The sequence below is a fragment of the Sminthopsis crassicaudata genome, chromosome 2 (assembly GCF_048593235.1).
Source record: "Sminthopsis crassicaudata isolate SCR6 chromosome 2, ASM4859323v1, whole genome shotgun sequence".
NCBI classification, from domain to species: domain Eukaryota; kingdom Metazoa; phylum Chordata; class Mammalia; order Dasyuromorphia; family Dasyuridae; genus Sminthopsis; species Sminthopsis crassicaudata.
In genome coordinates, this window is record NC_133618.1 from 255,720,115 (window position 1) to 255,742,969 (window position 22,855).

At 41.3% G+C, this 22,855-nt stretch overlaps 2 protein-coding genes across 2 annotated transcripts in view; one reads left to right on the forward strand and one right to left on the reverse strand.

Moving 5' to 3' along the window:
* OPRL1 (opioid related nociceptin receptor 1) overlaps positions 1 to 5,436 on the forward strand; it is a 54,501-nt gene extending 49,065 nt beyond the window's left edge. The window contains exon 5 of the mRNA XM_074288935.1: positions 786 to 5,436. Coding sequence (XP_074145036.1) covers positions 786 to 1,309 — 524 coding nt within the window. The 3' untranslated portion in view covers positions 1,310 to 5,436. The remainder of the gene's footprint in view (positions 1 to 785) is intronic.
* A 15,904-nt stretch (positions 5,437 to 21,340) lies between these two features.
* Positions 21,341 to 22,479, reverse strand: NPBWR2 (neuropeptides B and W receptor 2). The gene has a single exon (XM_074285066.1). The coding sequence runs from the start codon at positions 22,477 to 22,479 to the stop codon at positions 21,409 to 21,411; it is 1,071 nt and encodes a 356-aa protein (XP_074141167.1). The 3' UTR covers positions 21,341 to 21,408.
* Between the last annotated feature and the right edge of the window lie 376 nt (positions 22,480 to 22,855).

Below are 22,855 nucleotides of genomic sequence, written 5' to 3' on the forward strand. Positions count from 1 at the left end.
TAGTTTTTCCTCATGCAATTAGAATCGACCCCTTGAAATTTTCCCCAAAACCCCTTGGTGGCAGACTTCAGGTTAAGAATTTCTGCTTTAGAGAAAGCTGATTTTACCCATCCAGATGCATTGTCCCACTGTAGGAGCCAGTGTGGTAACATGAAAATGGTGCTCAATTTATAGTCAGCAAACCTGGGTTTGAATCTTACCTCTACTTTTTGCTTCCATCATGCTGTAATAAAGAGGGAATTGGAATTGCCTTTAGGAGGGAGTCAAATCCTGCCTTAAACACTCAACACTTGTATGATCCTAGTCAAATCAATGAGCATTTCTGTGCCTCAGTCTGCAAAAGAATGGGAATTATACTTAGTGACTTTCTGGGATCCATTCCAGCTTGAAATCTGTGACCCTGAGTCATTTTACCTTTCTGGGTCTCATTTTCTTCGTCTGTTAAATAAAGAAACTGGACTAGATGATTTCTAAGATTACTTCCAATCTATACGATCCTATCACATGAGGGAAGCCAGACCATCTTGATCCTTCCTTCTTCTGTGAAATAGTGACCAGACCTAATATCCCTCTGAGAGAGGGCAGGCCCGGACCTTTCATTCCCTTGTGGAGGTGGGGGGAGACTGGGGATATAGATAGGATCTAGAATTGGAGTTGAGAGCTGGGGTAGGTCTGGTGACCCAGCTCCAATTGGGACGCTCCCCCATGTGGGGAGCCCAGTGCTTGGGGCCAGGGGGGAAACTGCGGCTACCTAGTGTCCATGCTTGTTTTATTTCTCTTGACAGAGATCGAGTGCCTGCTGGAGTACCCCACTCCTGAGAATTATTGGCGCCCTGTGTTTGGGGTCTGCGTCTTCCTCTTCTCTTTCGTGATCCCTGTCCTCATTATCTCAGCCTGCTACAGCCTCATGATCCGGAGGCTTCGCAGTGTCCGAGTCCTCTCCGGCTCCAGAGAGAAGGATCGCAACCTGCGGCGCATCACCCGACTGGTCCTGGTGGTAGTGGCTGTGTTTGTGGGGTGCTGGACCCCCGTCCAGGTGTTTGTGCTGGCTCAGGACCTAGGGGTTCAGCTGGCCAGCGGAGCTGCGGTGGCTGCCCTGCACTTCTGCATCGTCCTGGGCTACGCCAACAGTGGCCTTAATCCTATCCTCTATGCTTTCCTGGATGAAAATTTCAAGGCCTGTTTCCGTAAATTCTGCTGTGCGTCCTCCCTGCGCCGCGAGCTGCAGGTGTCTGACCGTGTACGGAGCATTGCCAAGGATGTGGCATTTGCCTGTAAGACTTCAGAAACTGCACCCAGGCCGGCATGACTAGGCGTGGAACTCCCCATAATGCCCACCAGCCCCCAAACTCCGTCCACACCCAACACGGAGCTCACCCAAGTAACTGCTCTGTAGTGGGGCTCTTTTCAGACTCCGTGATGGACAAAAGGAGCACTTGTGGGGCTGGATACCATCAGGATGGCTTTGTGACTGTGACCCTGAGAGGCTGTGTCCTCTGAGCTACCAGACCTGGGGAGGAAGTCCCCATGGAAACAGACTTAAAATAAGGGCTGTTTCTGTGACTGGTCACAGCTGAACCAAAACATGCCTTCCTGATACGGTGAGACAAAGAGCAATGGGGAGAAAACTGTTTCTGAAGGGCGACTGGCCCTCAGACTTTCACACACACACACACACACACACACACACACACACACACACACCCCCTTGTAGATATACAGAGACCCTCCAAAACAGTCGTCCAGTCACAGAGACGCACAATCTCAAGCACAGAGACCATGGACACACACAGACATCCATCTAAGCACACTGCGGGGATGCAAAGACATGTGGATGGCCGTGATCTTATAGAAGGAGGAGGATTTGCTGGAGAATTTGTGATTTACTTTTTATCTTTCAGGGAGTGGAGAGAAAAGCCTGATGCCTCAGGATGGTGCTTTGTGTCATCCATGTGCTCTCTTTGATGCTATTCCTTGGACCTCGCTGCCACAGGATGCCTGATTATGCATCCATAGACTGGGCCCATTGCTCAGCTTTGCCAATCCTGCTTCATATAGAAAATGAGACGGCTGAACTGGAGGATTTTGAAGGTTCTTTCCAACTCTGACATTCTATTACCATGTTCCATAATTCTGTCTCCTTTGGGATGGAAGGAGGGAACCTTGATGGAAGGGCTAGGGTGTAAGTGCATAAGGAGGCACAATAGTCCTGATGAATTATCGCTGGGGTGTGCCGAAGCCGAGCTAACTGGGAGAGTTCTAGCTGGCCCTTGGGAGCTGCTGGCACTTGCTCCCTTTGGCCCAGACTTTCAATTCTCCATTTGCCCGGGTTAGGTCACCCACAAGAGGAAGGAGTGCCTTGCCGTTGCCCTGATTCCATGTTATAAGATTTTCTTGGAGTGAACAGCAGCCAGCAGGGCAGGACAAACCGAGTCTCCATGTACCTGGGAGCCCTGAATACGCTCTTTAGGTGCACAAACATTTCTTCTAACTCCTCAGCCAGAGAGCTGATAATGCCCCTTTGTGTTTGCTGATGCTTTGTTACACTACCCTTTGCAACCCCCTTTATGCATGGGGAAAGAGAGCCCATGCTTCTGATTTTTGGGGTTCTTTTCTTCCATAGGATGTGCCCCTCACTCATTAAATACTAAGACTTCTGTGACTGACCCGTGGCTTACCATGGTGTCCAGGCCCACCAGTAATGTCCATCCTTACTGGCAAGGCATAGAAGGGCTCTTACACTATTTTAAAGCTTGGATCATATTTATTTAGTTCTCTTTCCTCAGCAATGCAAGGGGGAAAATGCTGATTTCTCTGTGGTGATTTAATTCAGAAGAAGAGAAATTTGTCCAATGAATGGAAGACCTCACACCAAGGTGCTTGGCGCATGCCAGATGATTGACTGATTTGAGCTAAATAGAAACCTTAGAAACTATCTAGTTCAATCCCCCTTAAACCGAGGTGAAGGGACCTCTAGAGGTATCTCTATGCCTGCTAAATTTTTGTAAAGAATGAAGAATTCTGTTCTTTCTGCGATGACCTGGCTACCTCCAGGAAGAGAGAGACTAAATGCTTTAATATTTGTTAGCTGCAACTCTCTATACACCCTAAAGTACTCGCTTCAGTGGCTTCAGTGTTTTTCTAGCTCTTGAATCTATAACCAGAAAGGCAGCCAGTGCCTTTAGTGTACTCCCTGTTCTCTGATTCAGACTGCCTTGGAGGATTTATTTCTAAATGTGTGTAATGGGTGAAGAATAGACCTCCTTTAGGTCTGAGTTGGACTTTGAAATATATCAGATTGATCCAGACCATCAAGAACTATGGCCTTTTTATATTTCTGTGATAGGAGGGAGTAGGACTAGGAAGGAACAGAACTGCTTGTGCTATGTAATGATGTTTTTCTCTTTCTCTGCTGATTAATGTCTGTCTCTTCAGCTTTATGATTCTCTGTAGTGTCTCTGGGGGCCAATTTCTGGGGTTACTGATGACTAGAATGTGTTTGAAATGGAGTAAAATAAGAAAATAAGTTTATGATGCTGTGCCATTGGGAAAGGGGTGGGTGTAGTGAGGGCTGATTGGAGCCAGAGCTACAGAGATGGTCCTAGGAGCTCCATAAGACTACTATGGTGCCAACAGCATCCTTGGCAGTTGGCATGGTGCTCCAATAAAATTCAGTCTGGGCTTTCCATAGCCCTCATTGTGAATCCACAGTTGGTGAAGCTGCCAACATTTCTTTCCTGTGGCTGAACTATTGGATTAATGACAGCTTATTCCATTCTCATCATCCCTTCCACTTTATAAAAGCTGCAAGCCTCTGTTCCAAAATGTATATTTTTGAAACAGAAAAACCTCCAGATAATCAATTAAAACAACAGTGATAGCCCCAGTCCTTCTTTGTGAGAAGACAGTATGTGTTCCACTGGGGATTTAATCAAAAGAATGATAACTTAGGGAGTGATTTGCCACCTTGGCAGTAGTTCTGGATAATAAGAATAAAAGCTCCCATTTCTATTGAGCTTTAAGGTTTACAAAGCACTTTCCTCACAGCAATGCTTGTGAGCTTATATAGTAGTAGTATACCCATTTTACAGATGAGGAAACCAAAACTCAGGGAAGTGAAATGATTTACATGTTGTGACACTACTAAGTGGTAAAATTAGAATTTGAACCCAGGACTTCTAACTCTAGAGATGGATGCCTCCCTCTCTTTCCCTCCTCCCTCCCTTCCTTCCTTTCTTCCCTTCCTCCCTCTTTTTCCTCCCACCCTCCCTCTCTCTTTCCTTCCTTCCCTTCTTCCTTCCTTTCTGAACTCTTCTTTTTCCTTCCTTCCTTCCTTTCCCCCTTCTTCCTTCCCTCTTTTTCTTCCTTTCTGTCTTCTTTCCTTTGTCCCTCCTTTCCTCTCTCCCTCCCTTCCTGCCTTTTTTCAAGCATAGCATAGTGTATTAGACATTAGTCTTGAAATCACTAAGTCAACAAATGTTTATTAAGTGCCTACTATATGCCAGGCACTAGGCTAAGTACTGGGGATACAAAAGATTCATTGTCCTCAAGGAATATGAAGTGTAATGGCTCTAGAAGACCTGAGTTCAAATCCCATCTCAGATAGAAGTTGAAAGACAAAACTTCTCTGTGCCTCAGTTTACTCATCTGCAAAGTGGTAGAGCTTTAACCAAGTGGCCTCTAAGGTCCCTTCAGCTCTAAATCTATGATCCTTTGATTTGGATGACATATCATAGGTATCTGACAGTATATGTGACATTCCACAACACTATTCCCTCACTTCTCTAATGAAAGGAAGGAGGTAAACTGCCTCATTATTTTTCTCTGGAGCCAATCTTGGTTCCTATAATTACACAGCATTCCAGTTTGTTAAATTATTATTTCCTTTTATGTTATCATTGTATACATTTTCTCCTAGTTCTGATTACTTTATTCTGTGCCAGTTTATATAAGTCTTTGGATTTTTCTCTGAATTCCTCAAATTTGTTGTTTCTTATGGCCTAATGGTATTCCTTTATGTTCATGTACCATAGTCTATTTATTCATTCTCCAGGGTACTTTGTAATTCCTTGCTACAACAAAAGCATTATTATGAATATTTTGATATACATACAGGACCTCAGTTTTTGTTCTTCACCTCCCTGGGGTACATGCTTAATTGTTGTTTCTCTGGGCCGAAGGGTACTACCAGACAATGCTCTTTCCAGTATTCTGTAATGCTTCAATACAGCAGTAAGCTTTTGCTGTATTTATTCTCATGGTGGGAACCGAATGGGAAACCCTGGAGTTGTAAGAAAGAATCCTGCATGTGATAAACATGATTACCTGTGTAACTAACACTATTATGCATGTAATAAACATGTAATTAGCAATGTGTACCTTCTTGCGTACTGCATTTTGATCAGTATTCTTCTTATTAGAAAAAGTGAAGCTTGATTGGACCCAGTGCTACAGAGGTAGTCCTAGGACCTGTATAAGACCACTATGGTACCAACAGCATCCACATCAGTTGGCATAGTGCTCCAATAAAATTCAGTCTTGGTTTTCCATAATCCTAAATGTGAATCTGCTGTCACTAAAGTTGCTTTAGAACATGTTTTTTAATAACCTTCCCATTAAGGCTGGCTTTGAGGAGGAGCTGTCCTGAGCCCTTGTTCTAGCCCTGGGGGTTGCTAGATTTCCATCCTTTGGTTAACTGGAAAATAGATTGCTTGCCAGTGCTTGGTTGGTTTCTTCATTTCCTCAGAGCAACCCCAGTGATCATGGCTTTCCTTTTTGAGGTTGCAATAGGAAGGAGCTGAAGATTTCAGATTTGTTAGTAATCAGACTCTAGATTGATGTCTTTTATTCCCAACTCCAGACCTTACTGGCCTGTCTCAAGAGTTTAGATCAGGCATTCAGTCAACAAGCATTAAGTGTCTACTATGTGCCATATGCTAAGTACTGGGGATAAAAGAAAAGGCAAAACATGGTCCCTGATCTAAAAGAACTTAAATCTAATGTGTGCATGGAAACAAAATAAACAACTATGTACAAATAAGTATATGTGAGGAACATGGAAAGTAATCATCAGAGGGAAGACATTGACATTAAGGAAAAAACTTCCTATAGAAAGTGAGACTTATAAATGAGACTTGAAGGAATCCAGGAGAGTTAAGAATAAGAGATGAGGAGGTTGAGCATTTTTGGCATGAGTAATGAAAATGCCAGGAGTAAGGAGATGAAGTATCTCATTCTAGGAACAGTCAAGTAGGCCAGCCATCCTGGATCAAAGAGTCCGTGGGAGGATGGATTTTTATAAGGTGTAAAAAGACTGTAAAGGTATGTGTGCAGGAGAAGGCTATGGAAGGCTTTGAATACTAAATAGATGATTTAAAACGAAGAGGTTGGATTGAAAGGCCTCTGAGATCTTTTCCTGCTCTAGAACAGTGGAATTTTAGTCATTGAATGGGGGCATGTCTGCCTGAGCAAAGATTTTCTGCAGGGATATTTCTAAAATGCCAGCATTCTATTCTACATCCTTAACTTCCTCTATATACTTATAACTCTACAAATTGAATGAATCAGTGGGAAGACAAGCATTTATTAAGGATTTGCAATGGGAAAGTACTATGCCATATGCACTGAGGGCACAAATAGAAAGGTCAGACAGTCTCTCCCTCAACGAAGGTCCATTCTTTTTTTTTTAATGATTTAAGAAATTTTATGCATTCAATAGTGTTTTCTTTTTCCTATCACATGTAAAGATAGTTTTCAACATTCATTTTTGTAAGATTTTGAGTCCCTGATGCCATGTGAAGTGAGCAGAACCAGGAGAACATCTTACATGGCAACAAAAAGACTATATAACAATCAATTCTGATGTACGTGGCTCTCTTCTACAGTAAGATGATTCAAACCAGTTCTACTTGTTCAGTGATAAAGAGAGTCATCTACACCCAGAGAGAGAATCATGGGAACAGAGCATGGAATACAACATAGCATTCTCACTCTCTGTTGTTATTTGCTTGCACTTTGTTTTCTCTCAGTTTTTCCTTTTTCCTCCTTCCAATACATATATTGGATCTAACATACATTTCAACATATTTAACATGTATTGGACTACCTGCCAGCTAGGGAGGGGGTGGGGGAAAAGAGGGGAAAATTTGGAACAAAAGGTTTTGCAAGGGCCAATGTTGGAAAAATTGCCCATGCATATGCTTTGTAAATAAAAAGCTTTAATTTAAAAAAAAAAGTTTTGAGTTCCACTTTTTTCCTCCCTTTCTTCCTTACCTCCCCCATCCCCAAGACAAGTAATTTGATATAGGCTTTATATGTACAATCTTTTAAAATATATTTCCATATTAGTAATGTAGTGAATAAAAATAATTCTTTATAATCCTGTGTATTTTATTTTATGCATTTTAAAAACATTATTCAGAGAAGACCTCTAGAGGCTTCACCAGGCAGTTATGTCTACACCATGAACATTTTTAAAGAAATTTTACTCTCAAATAAGGTGATTATATCCATTGAACCCCATGATCTCCCTATGGGAAGCAGCATGATATGGTAGAAAGAATGTGAGATTTATAATCAAAGCATCTAGGTTTGAATCCAGTCTCTGCCACTTATTATCTGTGTGATCTTAGATAAATCACTTATAGCTATCTTGGGCTCCTCATCTTTACATTTTTCCTTATCATTTAAAAGAGTGTTGGACAAAATGGCTTCTGAGGTCTTTTCCAGCTCTAAATTTATGATTATATGATGTCTACTCTATCTTTGATAATCTCCCCTACATCTTTGAACTTTTCAACCAATACTCCTCCTTCCATCTCTTCATCTTAACTAGACTGTGACTTTTCCTCAGCAGATACCACATTCTTTAGAATCTTCTTTATTAGAAGACCTTCATCCACCTCCCCAACTCACAGAATTGGGAAGAAGAATAGGTGTAAGGGATAGCGAGATGGCGCAATGGATGGAGTCAGGAGGACCTGAGTTCATATCCAATCTTAGACATGTAACACCAGCTGTGTGACTCTGGGCAAATCACTTGGAACCCAATTGAACTTCACCCCTTCCTCCAAAAAAAAAAGTATAAGCATACTCATTTCCAGATAATTTTATTCCTCCATAACTAATCAGCCTTTAAAATTCATACACTCCATTTATTCTAGCTTATTGCTTTTACTTACCAACCTCTATGTCTGTTTCAACATTCTTGATGCTTGCAATATTTTCTCCTTGATCTGGGAGCCCCAGAATTTGGCTATAATATTCCTAGGAGTTTTTATTTTGGGATCTTTTTAGGAGGTGATCGGTGGATTCATTCAATATCTATTTTACCCTCTGGTTCTAGAATATCAGGACAATTTTTCCTGATAATTTCTCAAGAAATGATGTCTAGACTCTTTTTTTATCATAACTTTCAGGTAGGCCAATAATTTTAAATTTATCTCTCCTGGATCTGTTTTCCAGGTGAGTTGTGTTTCCAATGAGATTTCACATTTTTTCTATTTTTTCATTTTCTAGTTTTGCTTTATTGTATCTTGATTTCTCATGAACTCATTAGTTTCTAATTGTTCAATTCTAATTTTAAGGGATTATTTTCCTCAGTGAGCTTTTGGGCATCATTTCCCAAATGGCCAATTTTGCTTTTTAAGGTATTCTCCTCATTAGCTTTTGGTAGTTCCTTTTGCTCTCAAACCCCCCCTAATTTTTCCTTTATCTTTCTTGCTTGATTTTTAAAATCCCTTTTGAGCTCTTCCATGGCCTGAGCCCAGTTCTTATTTTTCTTGGGCGCTTTGGATAGAGGAGCTTTGACTTTGTTATCATCTTCTAAGTGTGAGTTTTGATTTTTCTTGTCACCACAATAATTTTCTATGATCCAACCTTGCTCATTTTTCGAGCCTATTATTTGGCTTTTAATTCTTTGTTAAAGTAGGTTCTATTTCCAGGGTGAAAGATGCACTGTCTCAAGTTTCAGGAAGTTTGTGCAGCTGTTTTCACAGATCCTTCTAGGGACATGACCACAAGCCCTCTTTTCTGCCTTGGAACTGTTGAGGGTCCCCACCCCACTGTAGCACTGTAGCGTGCTAAAGCTACCGAGACCTGCTTTTCTGGGGCTGGGCTACACTGGCATGGCCTGCACCAGGACTACATGCTGGACTCCTATCCTAGACCTTTTCTGCTGACTTGCTAAGTTGACTTTGGCTGGAAAATGTTCTACATCTTTTGGGGTGTTCTGATGGTCTTAAATTTGTTTAGAGTCATTTTAAGAGTTTGGGGGAAGAGATTGGGTGATTCTGCCTTTATTCACCATCATGGCTCCACCTCCCATGAGTTAAGCTCACATTCTTCCTCTTCATCTATCCCTTAACATTTTCCTGGGAGACTAGAATATTTTTGTTGATAATTTCTGAGGATCTGAAAATATCATTCCTCCACCCTCAGATTCCATTTCGGTGACACACTGGCATAGTCACACTTGGAGGGCTGCAATAGACTTTCCATGTCATCTAGGACAATTGCATCAAACACAAATAGAAAGGGGGGGGCACTGAACTATATCTAAGTATCTCCATGGGTCACATTTTGATTTAGTTTTAAAAAATTATTTTATTATTATTATTTTTTTTTTTTAGCAATTGACGTTAAGTGACTCGCCCAGGGTCACATAGTTAATGAGCATCTAAGATCACATTTGAACTCAGGTCCTCCTGACTACAGGGCTAGTGCTCTAGCCACTATGCCATCCAGCTGCCCCCCCACATTGATTTAGTTTTAAAATGTGATCTCTACTTCTATTTTATTGTATTTTAATTTATTTTGTTAAATATTTCCTAGTTACATTTCAGTATGGTTCAGGAAAAACTGTTTTGTATTGTGGGGTTGCATGTAACCTTCAGTGGTAAGTTTGACACCTCTGCTTTGGTCTAACTCCCAGTTCTCCTGCTGTTCACCATTTATAGGAAATTCTCCATTATCTTTTTTACTAGTTATTTGCTAGTTATTCATCTTGTATAGCTCAACCATCTCTTCCGGGAAGCATTCCTTAATTTCCCCAGTTAGTAATGTCCTCTTCCCTCTTGCACCTCATGAAGTGCTTTACTTAGTGTTTTTCTAACATGCTATGTATTACTACATATTACAGTAAACTATTTAAAATCTTATACTCCTTCAACATAGACTAAGTTTGCCCAAGACAGGAATCATGTCTTGTATTGACGTCTTCAGACCTAGAACAATGGTATGCACACAGTATGCACTTAATATGTATGTAGAACTTAATTTAATTGAATTTCAATAATTTTCACAGATCAGAAACTAACTTTGAGCCAGGTTAGAGCAACTAATTCTTATTGATTTGAATGAAAAACATCTTTTTTTTTGGGGGGGGGGGAGCTTGATACCTTTATTGTTCTGGATAGGGTCATTTGCTCTGGTCTCAGTGCAGACAGGATTAGATATTTGTACCAGTCAATTTCACAGTACAGGTAGAAAAAAAGTGCGTTATCTGGTCAATATTTCAGTTCAGACCACAGAGAGATGGTCCATGACCTCAGTCTAGACAGAATCAGATGTTTACTCTGATAAGTGTCTCCAGGAAGATTCAGACATGAACTTGGATTCTTTATGGTCAGGATCTCAGTTCTGACACAGACAGATAATTGTTGTGGACAGAATGTCAGTCCAGACACAGAGATGTTTATAGAGAGATATTTGTTCTGGTCATGTCTCAGTGCAGATAGAAATAATTAAAGGTCATAGGAACATAGGTCTAGAACTGTAAGGGATTCCAGAAATCATCCTCATTTTACAGATGAGGAAATTGAGTCCCAGGGAAATTAAGTCATGTGCCCAAAGTTACACAGAGAGACTGTGGCAGAATGAGAATTTGGACCCACCTTCTGATATCAGAGATGATACTTTTCCCACTGCCTCCCTAATGTTTGATCTGTTCAGCATTCTAAAGTAGACATAGGTACAAACAGATGTTTGCTCTGGTCAGTGCCTCAGACAGGTATTTGCTTTGATAATTTTCTCAGTGCAGATTCAGGTGGATGTCTCTAGTTGGCAACCATCTCAGTGTGTATACAAACACAGATGCAGACAGATATTTTCTCATCAGTACAGTTGTCCCTGAGGTGTGTGATACTCTTCCCACTCTCCTGGCAATCTGGAAAATCTGATAAAATGTTTTGGTTCTCCCTTTGTACCAGAAAAGAAGTCTGATTTTTTTTTCTTTTTCTTTTGTGAGGTGTTTACTGTATTGTAAAAGCTAGGCTAAATATTTGATCATAGGTTCTGTATTGTCTGCTGGCCTTCATGTGTCATCTGTGGCTTCTAAAAAGCACCTCTAAATTTTCTTTTCAATTTCTTAGGTTGACCCATGATATATTTAAATTGTGATGGGGAAGGGATAACTATCTCAATGCAGATACAGAAGAAATAATGATGTCTGAAATTGTCCTTCTTATCTGGCTGCCTCTGAAACCTGTGTCTTTTGTTTTTCATCATGTGGTTCAAAGTCTTCTTCCTATATCCTTTGGGGTCATTAATGAAAATTTGTGAGGCTTAATCCCAGGAGCTATTGAAAGGAAGAATAGAAGACTGAAGCTTTTGCATTTTGAAGTAATCAACAGAGAATGTACTACGTTTGTATTTCTGCAAGTACTAAGAAAACCTAAGCAGTTTGGTCTTCTCTAGAGAGAAGGTAAAAAGGGCTCTCTACTCCAAAAAACAGAATCTTAACCTGTGGTTGGAGGATGTGAAGTGGAAGAATATGACAAAATGAAGGACAAGAAGAAAGACAGCTGAATGTTTGGAGAAATGTAATAGGAACAAGACTCTTTTAAAGAATATAATGTACTACCAGATGCCTAGGAGGAAAAAGGTTTGAAGAATATTAAACTATCCTTTGGCAACTATACAGTTTATACTCCAAAGAGATCAAAGAAAGAGGAAAAGGACCCATATGTTTTTTGTGGTGGCAGAGAATTGGAAACTGAGGGGGCCTCCTTCAACTGAAGACTGACCAAACAAGTTACAGGATATAAATGTGATGAAATTATATTGTGCTACAAGAAATGATGAAAAGGAATAGTTTCAGAGAAACCTAGGAAAATTCATATAAATTGATGGATAGTGAACTGAGCAGACTAGAACAATTTATACAATAACAACAATAATGCAAAGATAAACAACTTTGAAAGACTTAGGAACTTTGATCAACATGATAACCACCTATGATTCTTAAAGATTGATAATGAAGATGGTAACCATTTCCTGAGAGAGAGGTGACAGGCCCAGACTTTATCATTATTTTTTTGACATTGGGAATTTGTTTTACTTGACTATATACATACTATTTAGAGGATTTTGTTTTTCTTGATTTCTTAATGATGGAAAAGGGAAGTGATAGAGAGGGAAGGCAGATCTTTTGAAAATCGAATAAAATTTATTTTTAAAAAGAGATATACAGAGATAGTCATCAGCAGAAGAGATATGTAATGGTATGTCTCTTCTGAGAACTGTGAGAACAGCTTTTGTCAACCTGATAAATATGAGAACATTCTGCTCTCTTTTGGGGGCATATATCTGGGATATTGCTATGAAATCTGATGAACACAATCCCTATGCGATGACTTACTTAGGAAGAAATGATGTTACCATTAAGGAACTTGGAAATCTATATTCCTGCCAGTATTTGTAAAGGGCCATGTCATAGTGACAGAGCTCTCAAAGGAGGTGGGATAGTGGATAAAAGAACTACACTTGGAGTGAGGGAAATGTGAATTCAAATCTTCCCTCCAATACTTACTGATTATATGAGCCTGGGCAAGTAATTTGCTCAGTCTGGGTTTCCTTATCAATAAAATGAGGATAATAGTAATAGTAATACTTAATTCTCTGGTTTGTTATGAGGATAGACAAAACAGATAATTGATAGAAAGCACTTTGTAAACTTTAAAGTACTATATTAATGTCAGTGACTTTTATTGTCAAAGTCTCCCATATCTTACCTCTATACCAGGTTTGTGATGTTTGCAAAATTCTTAATTTATTTCCTCTTTCTGCACTGGTGGTCTATGGTACACTAATGACTTCTGTTTTTCCCTCTATTTGCTTTTAGCCAAATAGTTTTTATTATGCTCCTTTTTTAGTTCTTATATGTCTTCTGAATCTACAATATTCTATCTCCACCCCATTTGACTTTTTAAATAAAAAAATCTCATCTAGAGTCATGATTCAGTCATGAATTTTATTCCATCAAATGTCAGTGACAGTTATTAGGATAAATATGTCTTCTTGGTTTAGGAACCTCTAATTTTCTTTACTTATTTCCTAGCTTTTGTATATAGAACTTTTGGGTTTTGCGGTTCATTCCTTTCTTGGCTTTTTTTTTTTCTGTGAACACCTGAGTATATCAATATTTTTTTTCCTTCATTGTGGTTAGTTTATATTATATCCTAGTTTGGGGACAGATATAAGCAGTCTTCTCTCTCCTTAATCCCTTTTTTTTTTCTGAAATCTCTTTTGGTTAGTTTTGTAAGACACATTCTGACCAACCTTTTTTTTTCATACTACATCTCTGGTCAGGGATCTGACATCCCTATGTTTTAAGCATTGGTCCAGAAGTCCAAATTGTACTAAGATATGACTTATGTTCACTCCCAAATTAAATTTTTTTCACCAATACTCCTTGCTTGCAGTGGACAACAGTAAGAAAAACCATGTATGCACTTACATCCTTCAGTTATTTCCTCAAGACTTCATAATTGTTGGCTATCCTTTTTAGATTTCTTTTGGCAGGATCATTTATGGCCACATGAATCACCAAAAGTGCATAGTTATCATTCGTTTTCAATGGTCTTGGGAAATTCTCTCAGATACATGCCCTGGGAAGACAAGAGACCTTTTTCTGGTTCTTATGGTGATAAATAGCTGCCTCAATGTTACTAATCAAGGAATCAATCACCAATTCATGTCACTCTTTTAAAAAAAATCTTCTAGCCCTTATTGGATAATATTTATCTGATGGTTTTTATGGTTCTATTGCATAATTTCTTGGAGCATTTAACTCCTTCCTCTTAAAAAAAACCCAACCCACCTAAAATTTCTTAAATTCTTATTTGCAAGTGGTCTTAAGTATTCTATTTCTTCTCTCTGTAGCATTCCTTCTCCACTTGATCCTGACAAGGATCAATTCTCCATTCTTTCACCTCAGATTTCTCTCTTTATCTCCCTCCCTCCTCTCTCGATTCTCCCCTCTTCCCTTGCCCCCTTTTTCTCCCCCCTTCCCTCCCTCTGTCTCCTTTCCCCCCCACCCTCATAGAAGCTTCCTCCACTTCATCCCTGACAACCTGGAATATGGAGAGTCATTCTTCGACTCCTTTCACCTTCTAATCTAGAAAAGAGATGAATGTATACTTGGAATACAGATAACAGTCAATCATCGTGGCAAACATGTAAACATCATTCATGATAACAAGACACAACAAATTTCCCCTACTTGTCTCACTGAGATTTTCAGTCTTGTTTTTTGAAACTACTAATAGGTGTTTATATAAACACCTTTTAAACACCTATATCAAACCAAAGCATTGTATTAAAACTTGCTTAGCTAATTTTTATCTGTAATATCTTGACAACACCTTTTCAATGTCCTTTCATTATTCTATCTTTCCCAGTGCAAAAATGGCTTTCTTAGTGGAGAGAACAGGAGAAAAAAATTTAGGAGTTTTATCTTTTTGCCATCTTCTGTTTAAATTGCCCCATTCTTAATATTGATCCTAAATTTACTTTAATGAGGCCTCTTTGTCCAAATATGCCTTTAAAAAGTCCTTTGTTATTTATTTCTTTAGCATTCTTTGCCAGCTTTAGTTCATTTGAAAATAAAGCCATTTGATTTTATTCTTAGAGGATACTAATTTTAATTCATCTTTAGTACCTGCCTTTGTTGTCAGTTTGTATATGTCTTCCAAAAAATCTAAGGTGATCATTGCATTCCTTATTTATACATATAAAGTCTTTTTATATAAATTCTCATTTTCTATCTCTCTGGAATAATTTGTTTATTATCTTTAATTTTAAAATAAGTGAAAATTAGCATTATTCCTCATCTTGCTGTCTCCCTTGATAATAGCTAGCATTTCTACAGTGCTTAAGGGTTTGCAAAGCATTTTATAAAAGGTAATAATTATTATCTTTATTTTTTAAACAGATGAGGAAATAGGCAGATAGAGGTCTATTGACTTAAGTGTCTGTGGCCAGATTTAAATTCAGTTTTCCTGATTTCAAATCTAGCACTCTATCCATTCTTCTATTTGGTTGCCTAATTGAGAAAGAAAAACAAAATTCCTATTAATAATATGTGTGGACAAACAAAACAAATTCCTTCATTTGGACAAATTAAAAATATTTCTAAGTCCTTACTTTGACTTTATCACCTTTCTGTCAGGTTACTATTTTTTATCACGAGACTTCTGGAATCATGGTTGGTCAATGCACTAATTAGTTCCCAAGTCTTTCAGAAAAGCTTTTCTTTATAATATTGCTGTTTACTGTGTAGCTTTTTTCCTATTTTACTCATTTTACTCTGCATGAATTCATCCAATTCTTCTTAGCTTTTTCTCAAACTACTTCCTTTATCATTTCTTATAACACAGTAGCATCCTGTGAATTCAGGAGCATCCAAGTTCAAATATAGCACAGTAGTAGATATTCCATCACATTCAGATATTACAACTTGTTCAGTCATCTCCCATATGATGATAATTCCCCAGTTTCCAATTCTTGCTACCACAGAAAGAGCTGTTATAAATATTTTTGTTTATCTGAGTTCCCTTTTCTTACTTCTCTTTGGGGGTATGAATCTACTAGTATTAATTCTATGTCAGAGGGTATGCACAGACTAATAACTTTTGGGGCAGTTCCAAATTGCTTCCAGAAGAGCTGGATCAGTGTATACCAGTTCATTGCAGTTGTCATTTTCTTTTTTTTGGGGGGGTCAACTTTGCTAATCTGTTGAGTGTGACATAGAAGTAAAAGTAAGACTCATTTTACTGTGTATTTCTCTAGTGATTAATAATTTAGAGCATTTAAAAAAATATGATTATTGATAACTTTGAATTCTTCCTCTGAAAGTTGACTGGCTACATCTTTTGATCATTAATCAATTGTAGAATAGCTATGGCTTTTAGGAATTTGAACAAGCTCTATTAGAATTGAGACCTTTATCAAAAAAACTCATTGCAAAGATTTCTTTCCCATTTATTTGCTTCTTTCCTAATTTTAGTTGCACTGGTTTTGTTTGTGCAAAACTTTTGAGCTTTATGTAATAAAAATTATCTATTTTGCTTTCTGTGAATCTCTTTTCCCCTTGTTTGGTTATGAACCAAAATAATGAGAGAAGGAAGGAAAGAAAGAAGGAAAGAAGGAAGGAGGAAAGGAAAAATGAGAGAGGAAGGAGGGAACCCGATCTAGCAGATAATTTTTTTCTCTAGCTCCTCTAATTTCTTTATGATGTCAAGTTATGTACCCACTTGGAACTTCCTTTGGTATATCATGTGAGATCTTAGTCTACATTTAGTTTCCAGTTTCTTTTTCTTTTCTTTTCTTTTTTTTTTTCCCCTGAGGCTGGGGTTAAGTGACTTGCCCAGGGTCACACAGCTAGGAAGTCCTAAGTGTCAGAGACCAGATTTGAACTTGGATTCTCCTGAATTCAAGGCTGGTGCTCTATCCACTGCTGCCCTTCCAGATTACTTTTCAAAATAATTTGTTTTTGTGTCATTAGAATTTCATTTTTGTGAATTTACCATTCTCCTTGGGTAGAATTGTTTATTCCTTCTCTGAACTTTTTGATTCAGTCTTCCCAAATCTAGTATGCATACCAGATTAGGACCAGATTTCCCTTCCTCTATCATGAATTTTAAGAGAAGAATGGTCATTTCTACCTGATCCCTATTACATTTGTTTCGATGCCCAATTTCTCCTAATTGTTAATAATCATGTATTAAAAAGGGAAACCCTCCTCATTGTTTTTGAAGAAAGAAATTTTCATTAAGACCAGTCAAGAATTTAGAATTGCTCTGCTCTTGCCAATGCACTTTAGGAAATGTCCAGGAATGTCTACCAATATTATTTTATGCTTCCCCACTACATTTGTACTTTTACTTCTGTGCATGTGTTCTGTTGGATTTTTCTGTCAGAATATTTCTTTTGTTTATTCATCTCAATGGTCGCTATTATGCTTCACTTCTCTGGTTCTTTTCATAGATAAGTCGATAGTTGATAGAAAATTTGTAAAGCAATTATTCTCAAGCACTGTGCTAAGTTCTAGGAGTACAAAAACAAGAAAGCCAGACAATGCCTACCCTCAAATAGCTTACATTCTAATGGAGGAAGATAACACATAAAGCAGAACCAGAAAAGACACAGTATAGTGTGAAAATGCTGGGGAGGCCTGGTTTTAGGTAAGATGAGGCAAAAACTCATCAACCAAAATTTCACACTCCGGAGCAGAATTGAAGGTTCTATTGGACTAGATATGAAAAAGATGAAAAATGTGGTTAAGTTCAGGCAGCATGGTGTGGAGATGTACTCTGCTATCTTTTAAAATCTGCATTCAGTTTCTTGCTCAGCACTTTTAAATCTCTAGTTATGCTTTCTAGGTCCCTTGTGGAAATATAATTTGCCTCCATATGAATCACTGAGAATGAATAATGATTGTTAGCTTTGCCAAGACTTAGAAGAGTTTGTCATATGCCAGACATCTATCCAGGAAGACAACAGGTCTCTTTATTATTTATACTGATCAACAAATAGTTACCCTATTATACAGCAGGTTGTCACCAGCCACAACTGGCTTTCTGAATTTTCTTTTATTCTTCCTGCATGATCACTCAATAACATCCATGTGACTGTCATCATTAGTCCTTGGAGGACAAGCCCCTGTATCTTTCAGAGACTGTCAAACGTCCTCCTCTTTCCTACCTGGGGTGAGTGGCCAGATACTGACCAGGACGATTAGAAACAGCCCTGGGTGACATGCAGGGTGCATAAGCAAGGACTGGTAGCTGTCTGAGTGTCTGCACATGTGCGTCAGGTGGCTCTGAGCTGAGTTTGGTGGGCAAGGTCTGCACGTGCATATTGTCGGGTGCTGAAAAAGAGTTAGGGGCAGTATATGTGCATATGTGGGCTGATTCAAGTTGCTGACTTGTACCTGTGGATTGGGTGGATGAGTCTGTGTGTTAAATATGGAAGGAGACTGTGTGAGTGGGGTGAGTGTGCAGGCACAAGGTGGGACTGAGAATTGAATGTGTGCTTGTGGGGGGTGTCGAGGCTCTTTGAGAGTGTCTGGATGTGGGTGGGGCTATGTATGCTTTTGTGTGTGGGAACAAGGTTGTGTACTTGAGAGCACGACGTATTTAAGAGCTGTATATATAGAAGGGGTTGTGGGCTGAGTCTGTGGCCGTTATTTATGTGTTTGAGAAGGGAGCTACAAAGGAAGGTGTGTGTAGGGTTGAGTGTTAGAAATGCTGTATGGGGTTATTGTGGCACTGTGTGTGTGTGTGTGTGTGTGTGTGTGTGTGTGTGTGTGTGCTCGGATCCGAGGGTGGGAGCTGGGTGTGATTGGATACCAGGCGGAGTGGGGGATGGTGAGGTGGGGCTGCTCATGTTCACTGAGGGACAGGTCCAGACCTGGCTGTCACAATAGCCGCTGTGCAGAGGGCATATATGAGCGGGCGGTGCTTGTGTGTGGGAGAGTTTCTGAGGCAACCGAAAACTGTGTGTGTGTGAGAACTGGTGCCATATATACGTGGTGAGGAGGAGCTGGGCTCTGTGTGTACGCACGTGCAGGAGTTTGGGGCACGCTATCGCTGGGCCAGGGTTAGGACAGGACCTATGTGGAGGAGACTTTCTCCTCCTCTCGGAGGGCGAACCCCCAGCCTCCAGCCGGAGCCCCGGAAGGCGGGACTGCCTCCTCGTTGCCGCGGGTGTTGGGAGGGAGGGCGGCACTGGGTATCCCGGAGGTTCCAGTACCCAGACCCCCTGTGTGTATGATGAGGCCCCCGCACTCTGGCCGGCCCCTCACTACTTCAGAACTTGGCTCTTCCGCAGAGAGTTTCCTGTTTCTGAGCAGGATCCCTTTCCTGGTCCCGTGCTGCCTTTCTCCTTTTCCTTCTGCCCAGGTCCTGTTCTTCCATCAGAATGTTCCCCGGGGAGTGTACCAAGGCTACACATTTCCCTGAGTAAGTCACGAGTCTCCCCATTGCTCTCTATCAGTTATGAGGGACCCTTCCCACCAGGCGGCGCTGGGGCCCCACACACAAGCCGGACCCACTGTGCCGGGGTCTTGGCTGCTGTGGATAGTAGGAAGGGTCCTGGTTGGGAGCCGAAAAAATGATCACTCAGGGCAGTCAGCGAAGCCTGGGGATTATGAGGTTTGGGGTGGTAAAAAGCTTAGGGAGTCAGCGAGCTGGGGGGAGGGGGGAGTGACTTTTGGTGTTAAAGAAGAACTGATGGGGCAAAGTGGATTAAGGAGAGGACAGTGAGCCCTAAGCTCCGCAGGAAGTTTCCAAGCTCGTTCCTGGGGGAGGGGTTCCCACAGAGCCCCTGTTTGGGATGTGGTCCTCCTCACCCTCAGCCCAGCAGTGTCTCAGCTGAGAGACGGCGCGTACTCCTATAACCCTTTACCTCTTGCTCCAGCCACGGCCATTGTCACTTCTTGGATGCTCTAGGTCCCACCAATGACCTGTTAGCTGCCTGCTCCACTTTATCTGGGGCGTCACTCAGGCCGGGGGGCTCTGGTTTCTCTCACACTCTCTCTGAGTTCTTAGTTCAATCCTCCGACCTGTGACTATGAGCGGCCCCAATCTCGTGTGTGAGGGGGAGTGGGTCCAGGCGGCCTGGCCGGCCTGGAGGCCGCAGTGCTCCCGCATTCCCATTCCGCGGGGGGCGCGCCGTGTTATGGTGCAGTGGCGGCGGATCAGGATGAGCGTGTTCGGGGGTCCGCGGCGAAATTATGGCGATGGGGCGCGGCGGTGAGAGAGCCGGGGAGGAGGGGCCGTGCTGAGCCCGCAGCTGATGGGGCACAGGAGTAAACTCTCGGTGGCAATGTGACAGAAACATATATATATATATATATATATACATATCTATCTATCAATCTATCTATCTATATGTTAAGGAGAGGAAGGGTGGGGAAAAGGTCTCATTATAAAAACTTCAGCTTCAGGCTACTTCTTTGTGGAAATGGGACAGCTTCTTGGACTTAATTTGGACAACACACACCCTAATAATCTATGAATGTTCACACACGGGTACCGTTCTTTACACTCACAGCGTTCTTTGGTCTCTTTCTGGGCCCCCATTTTCTTGTTTTTAATCCTTTGGGGAGAGGATAAATCTGTAGTGTCCAATTTTGGTCGTGGGCAGGGAACGGGCATTTACACAGTGCTGACCGTATGCTCTGCCCCACACTGACCATTTTGTTAGTATTATCCTATATGTTCCCCCAACAACCCTGCGAGGCGGAAGCTGTTGTTATCCTCATCTTACAGTCAAAGACACTGAGGCAAACAGAGAGTAACGGTCTGCCCAGATTCACACCAGTTGATAATTATCTGCAGCCAGACAAGCTACATTAAGCTAGAATTCAATGGGCTTCAGAGAACAGCATTCCTCTCTTCCCTTCCTGGTCCTTCTGTTTCACAAGACTTTCTCTAGAAACAACGGGGAAGTGTCTGACCTGATTTCTCCATGCTCCTCTCTTCACCTTGGATCAGTCCCCACCAGTCTGTTTCTCTGCTCTGTGCCAGGACGACCAGCCTGGGTAGTCATTTTTTCCTGTGTCAGTCTATGCAGACTGGAGAGACACTCGGTCCACTCTGAGCTATCTAGGGGAGCCTATCTGAACTACTTTCCCTGAGTTACTCTCTTTGGGCTGGTTTGAGTTTTTTTCTCTGAGCTGATTGGTGGGGGAGCTTGTTTCTGTTTGTCAGTCTCTCTGGGATGGACTTGGAATTTTTTGAGAACTGAACATTTCTGAGTTTGTCCCAGGACTTAGAGTCCCCACAAATCTGGGTTGTTGTCCTAGTTACGTTCAGCAGGTGGCAACATAGGAATGTGACATAAAAACCCAGGATTGTTTGCAAATGAAATGAGAACACTCACTGTTCCTTTGTGATTCCATGAAACCTTCCTTAGGGGGGCCCAGACTCACAGAAATGGTGGAAACATCGAAGGCAAGTCACATCAACAAACATTTATTAGGTGCTCAGTATGTGCCAGGCACTGTGCCAAGTACAAGGGATACAGAAAAAGACAAGAGATAGAGACTGGGGACTGCCCCAAACGTGGCTGGGTCTAGACCTTGAAAGGGGCCCACAGGGAGTGAGACTGGGTATGGTGGGGGGCTCAGGTGGTTCTGCATTCCAGCATCTTTCGGAAACTCTTCCGGAAGTTGTCATCCAGGAAGGCATAGAGGAAGGGGTTCAGACAGGAATTGGTGTAGCTCAGGCTGGTAATGAAATAGGAAATGCCAATGACCAGGGAGGTCTGGGGTAGGTCTGTAGTTAGGGCCACAATGGTTGCCAGATGGAAAGGCATCCAGCACAGGAGGCACACAGCTAAGACAATGATGACCATGACGGTCACCTTCCTTTTGGCCTTGTTCAAGACCCTGGCATTAGAGTTTAGGCTCATGGCCCTCAGCTTGTGAAGCATCCCAATGTAAAGGATACAGATGGTGGAAACAGGAATGGCAAAACCCAGGACCAGGGTATAGATGCGACTGGCCTTGAACCAGAACCTCTCTGGCTGAGGGAAGCTTAGGCCACAGCTCTTGATCTGCAGTTCATTGGTATAGACACTGGCAAAGATGAAGAAGGGCAGGACAATGAGGGTTACCCAGAGCCAGATGCAGATGCTGGTGGTTCTTGCGGCACGGTAGGTTCGATAGGTCAGACGTCGGGACTGGACAGTGGCTAATACGACCAGGTACCTGTCTACACTCATCACGGTCAGGAAGTAGATACTGGAGAAAATGTTGTAATGGTCAATGGCTAGGATGACCTTACAGAGGAGCTCACCAAAGGGCCAGTAACGTAGGAGATGTTCTGCAATATTGATGGGCAGCACTAGTGTGAAGAGGTCATCAGCGATGGCCAGATTCAGGATGAACATGTTAGTTACTGTCTTCATTTTTGGTGCCTTGAGGATCACATAGATGACTGCAGTGTTGCCAGTTAATCCCACAGCACAAATAACAGAGTACATCACTGGAAGGAGGATATAGAAATCTAGAGACTGTTCTGGGAATGTGCAATTAGATTGGCTGCTATTATCTGGGTAAAAGTCACTGCCTGTCACGTTGAAGAGAGAGCAATTGTCCTCTTGCCATATCCCCATGTCTCCAGCCTGGTGCTGCTGGTCATCCTGTATCATGACCTCCGATGGGGCTAATGGCTCCTGTCCCATATTCCACATAGTGACTGGAGGAATGAATAGATTGGCTTGTTATTGAGGGTTGGGCTTGGGACTTGAAATCAGGAAAGAAAACAACCAGAAATATTTGATGTCTGAGAATCTTACTCAGACATCACAGCAAATGCTCCTTCCCTCCTCCCCAGGTAAAAGTAGCAGTCTCTATTCCAGGGTAAAAATTCCATAATAAAACTTCAGAAATTCCACACCTCACCAAGAACCCTCACATCTCATTCCCTATTGATTGAATCATAGGATTTTGCATGGCTCCCTCTATCACTGTCACTTTCATGCTTTGCTCTATTCTGCTCTGCCCAGAGAAATCCACAAACAGGTGAAGAATCTTCTCTAAGCCCTTCTCCTTGGCTAGGCAGGGCAA

What these genes read in the sequence shown, in the direction of transcription:
- NPBWR2 (XM_074285066.1), bottom strand. Translation starts at nt 22,479, where the DNA reads ATGTGGAATATGGGACAGGAGCCATTAGCCCCATCGGAGGTCATGATA.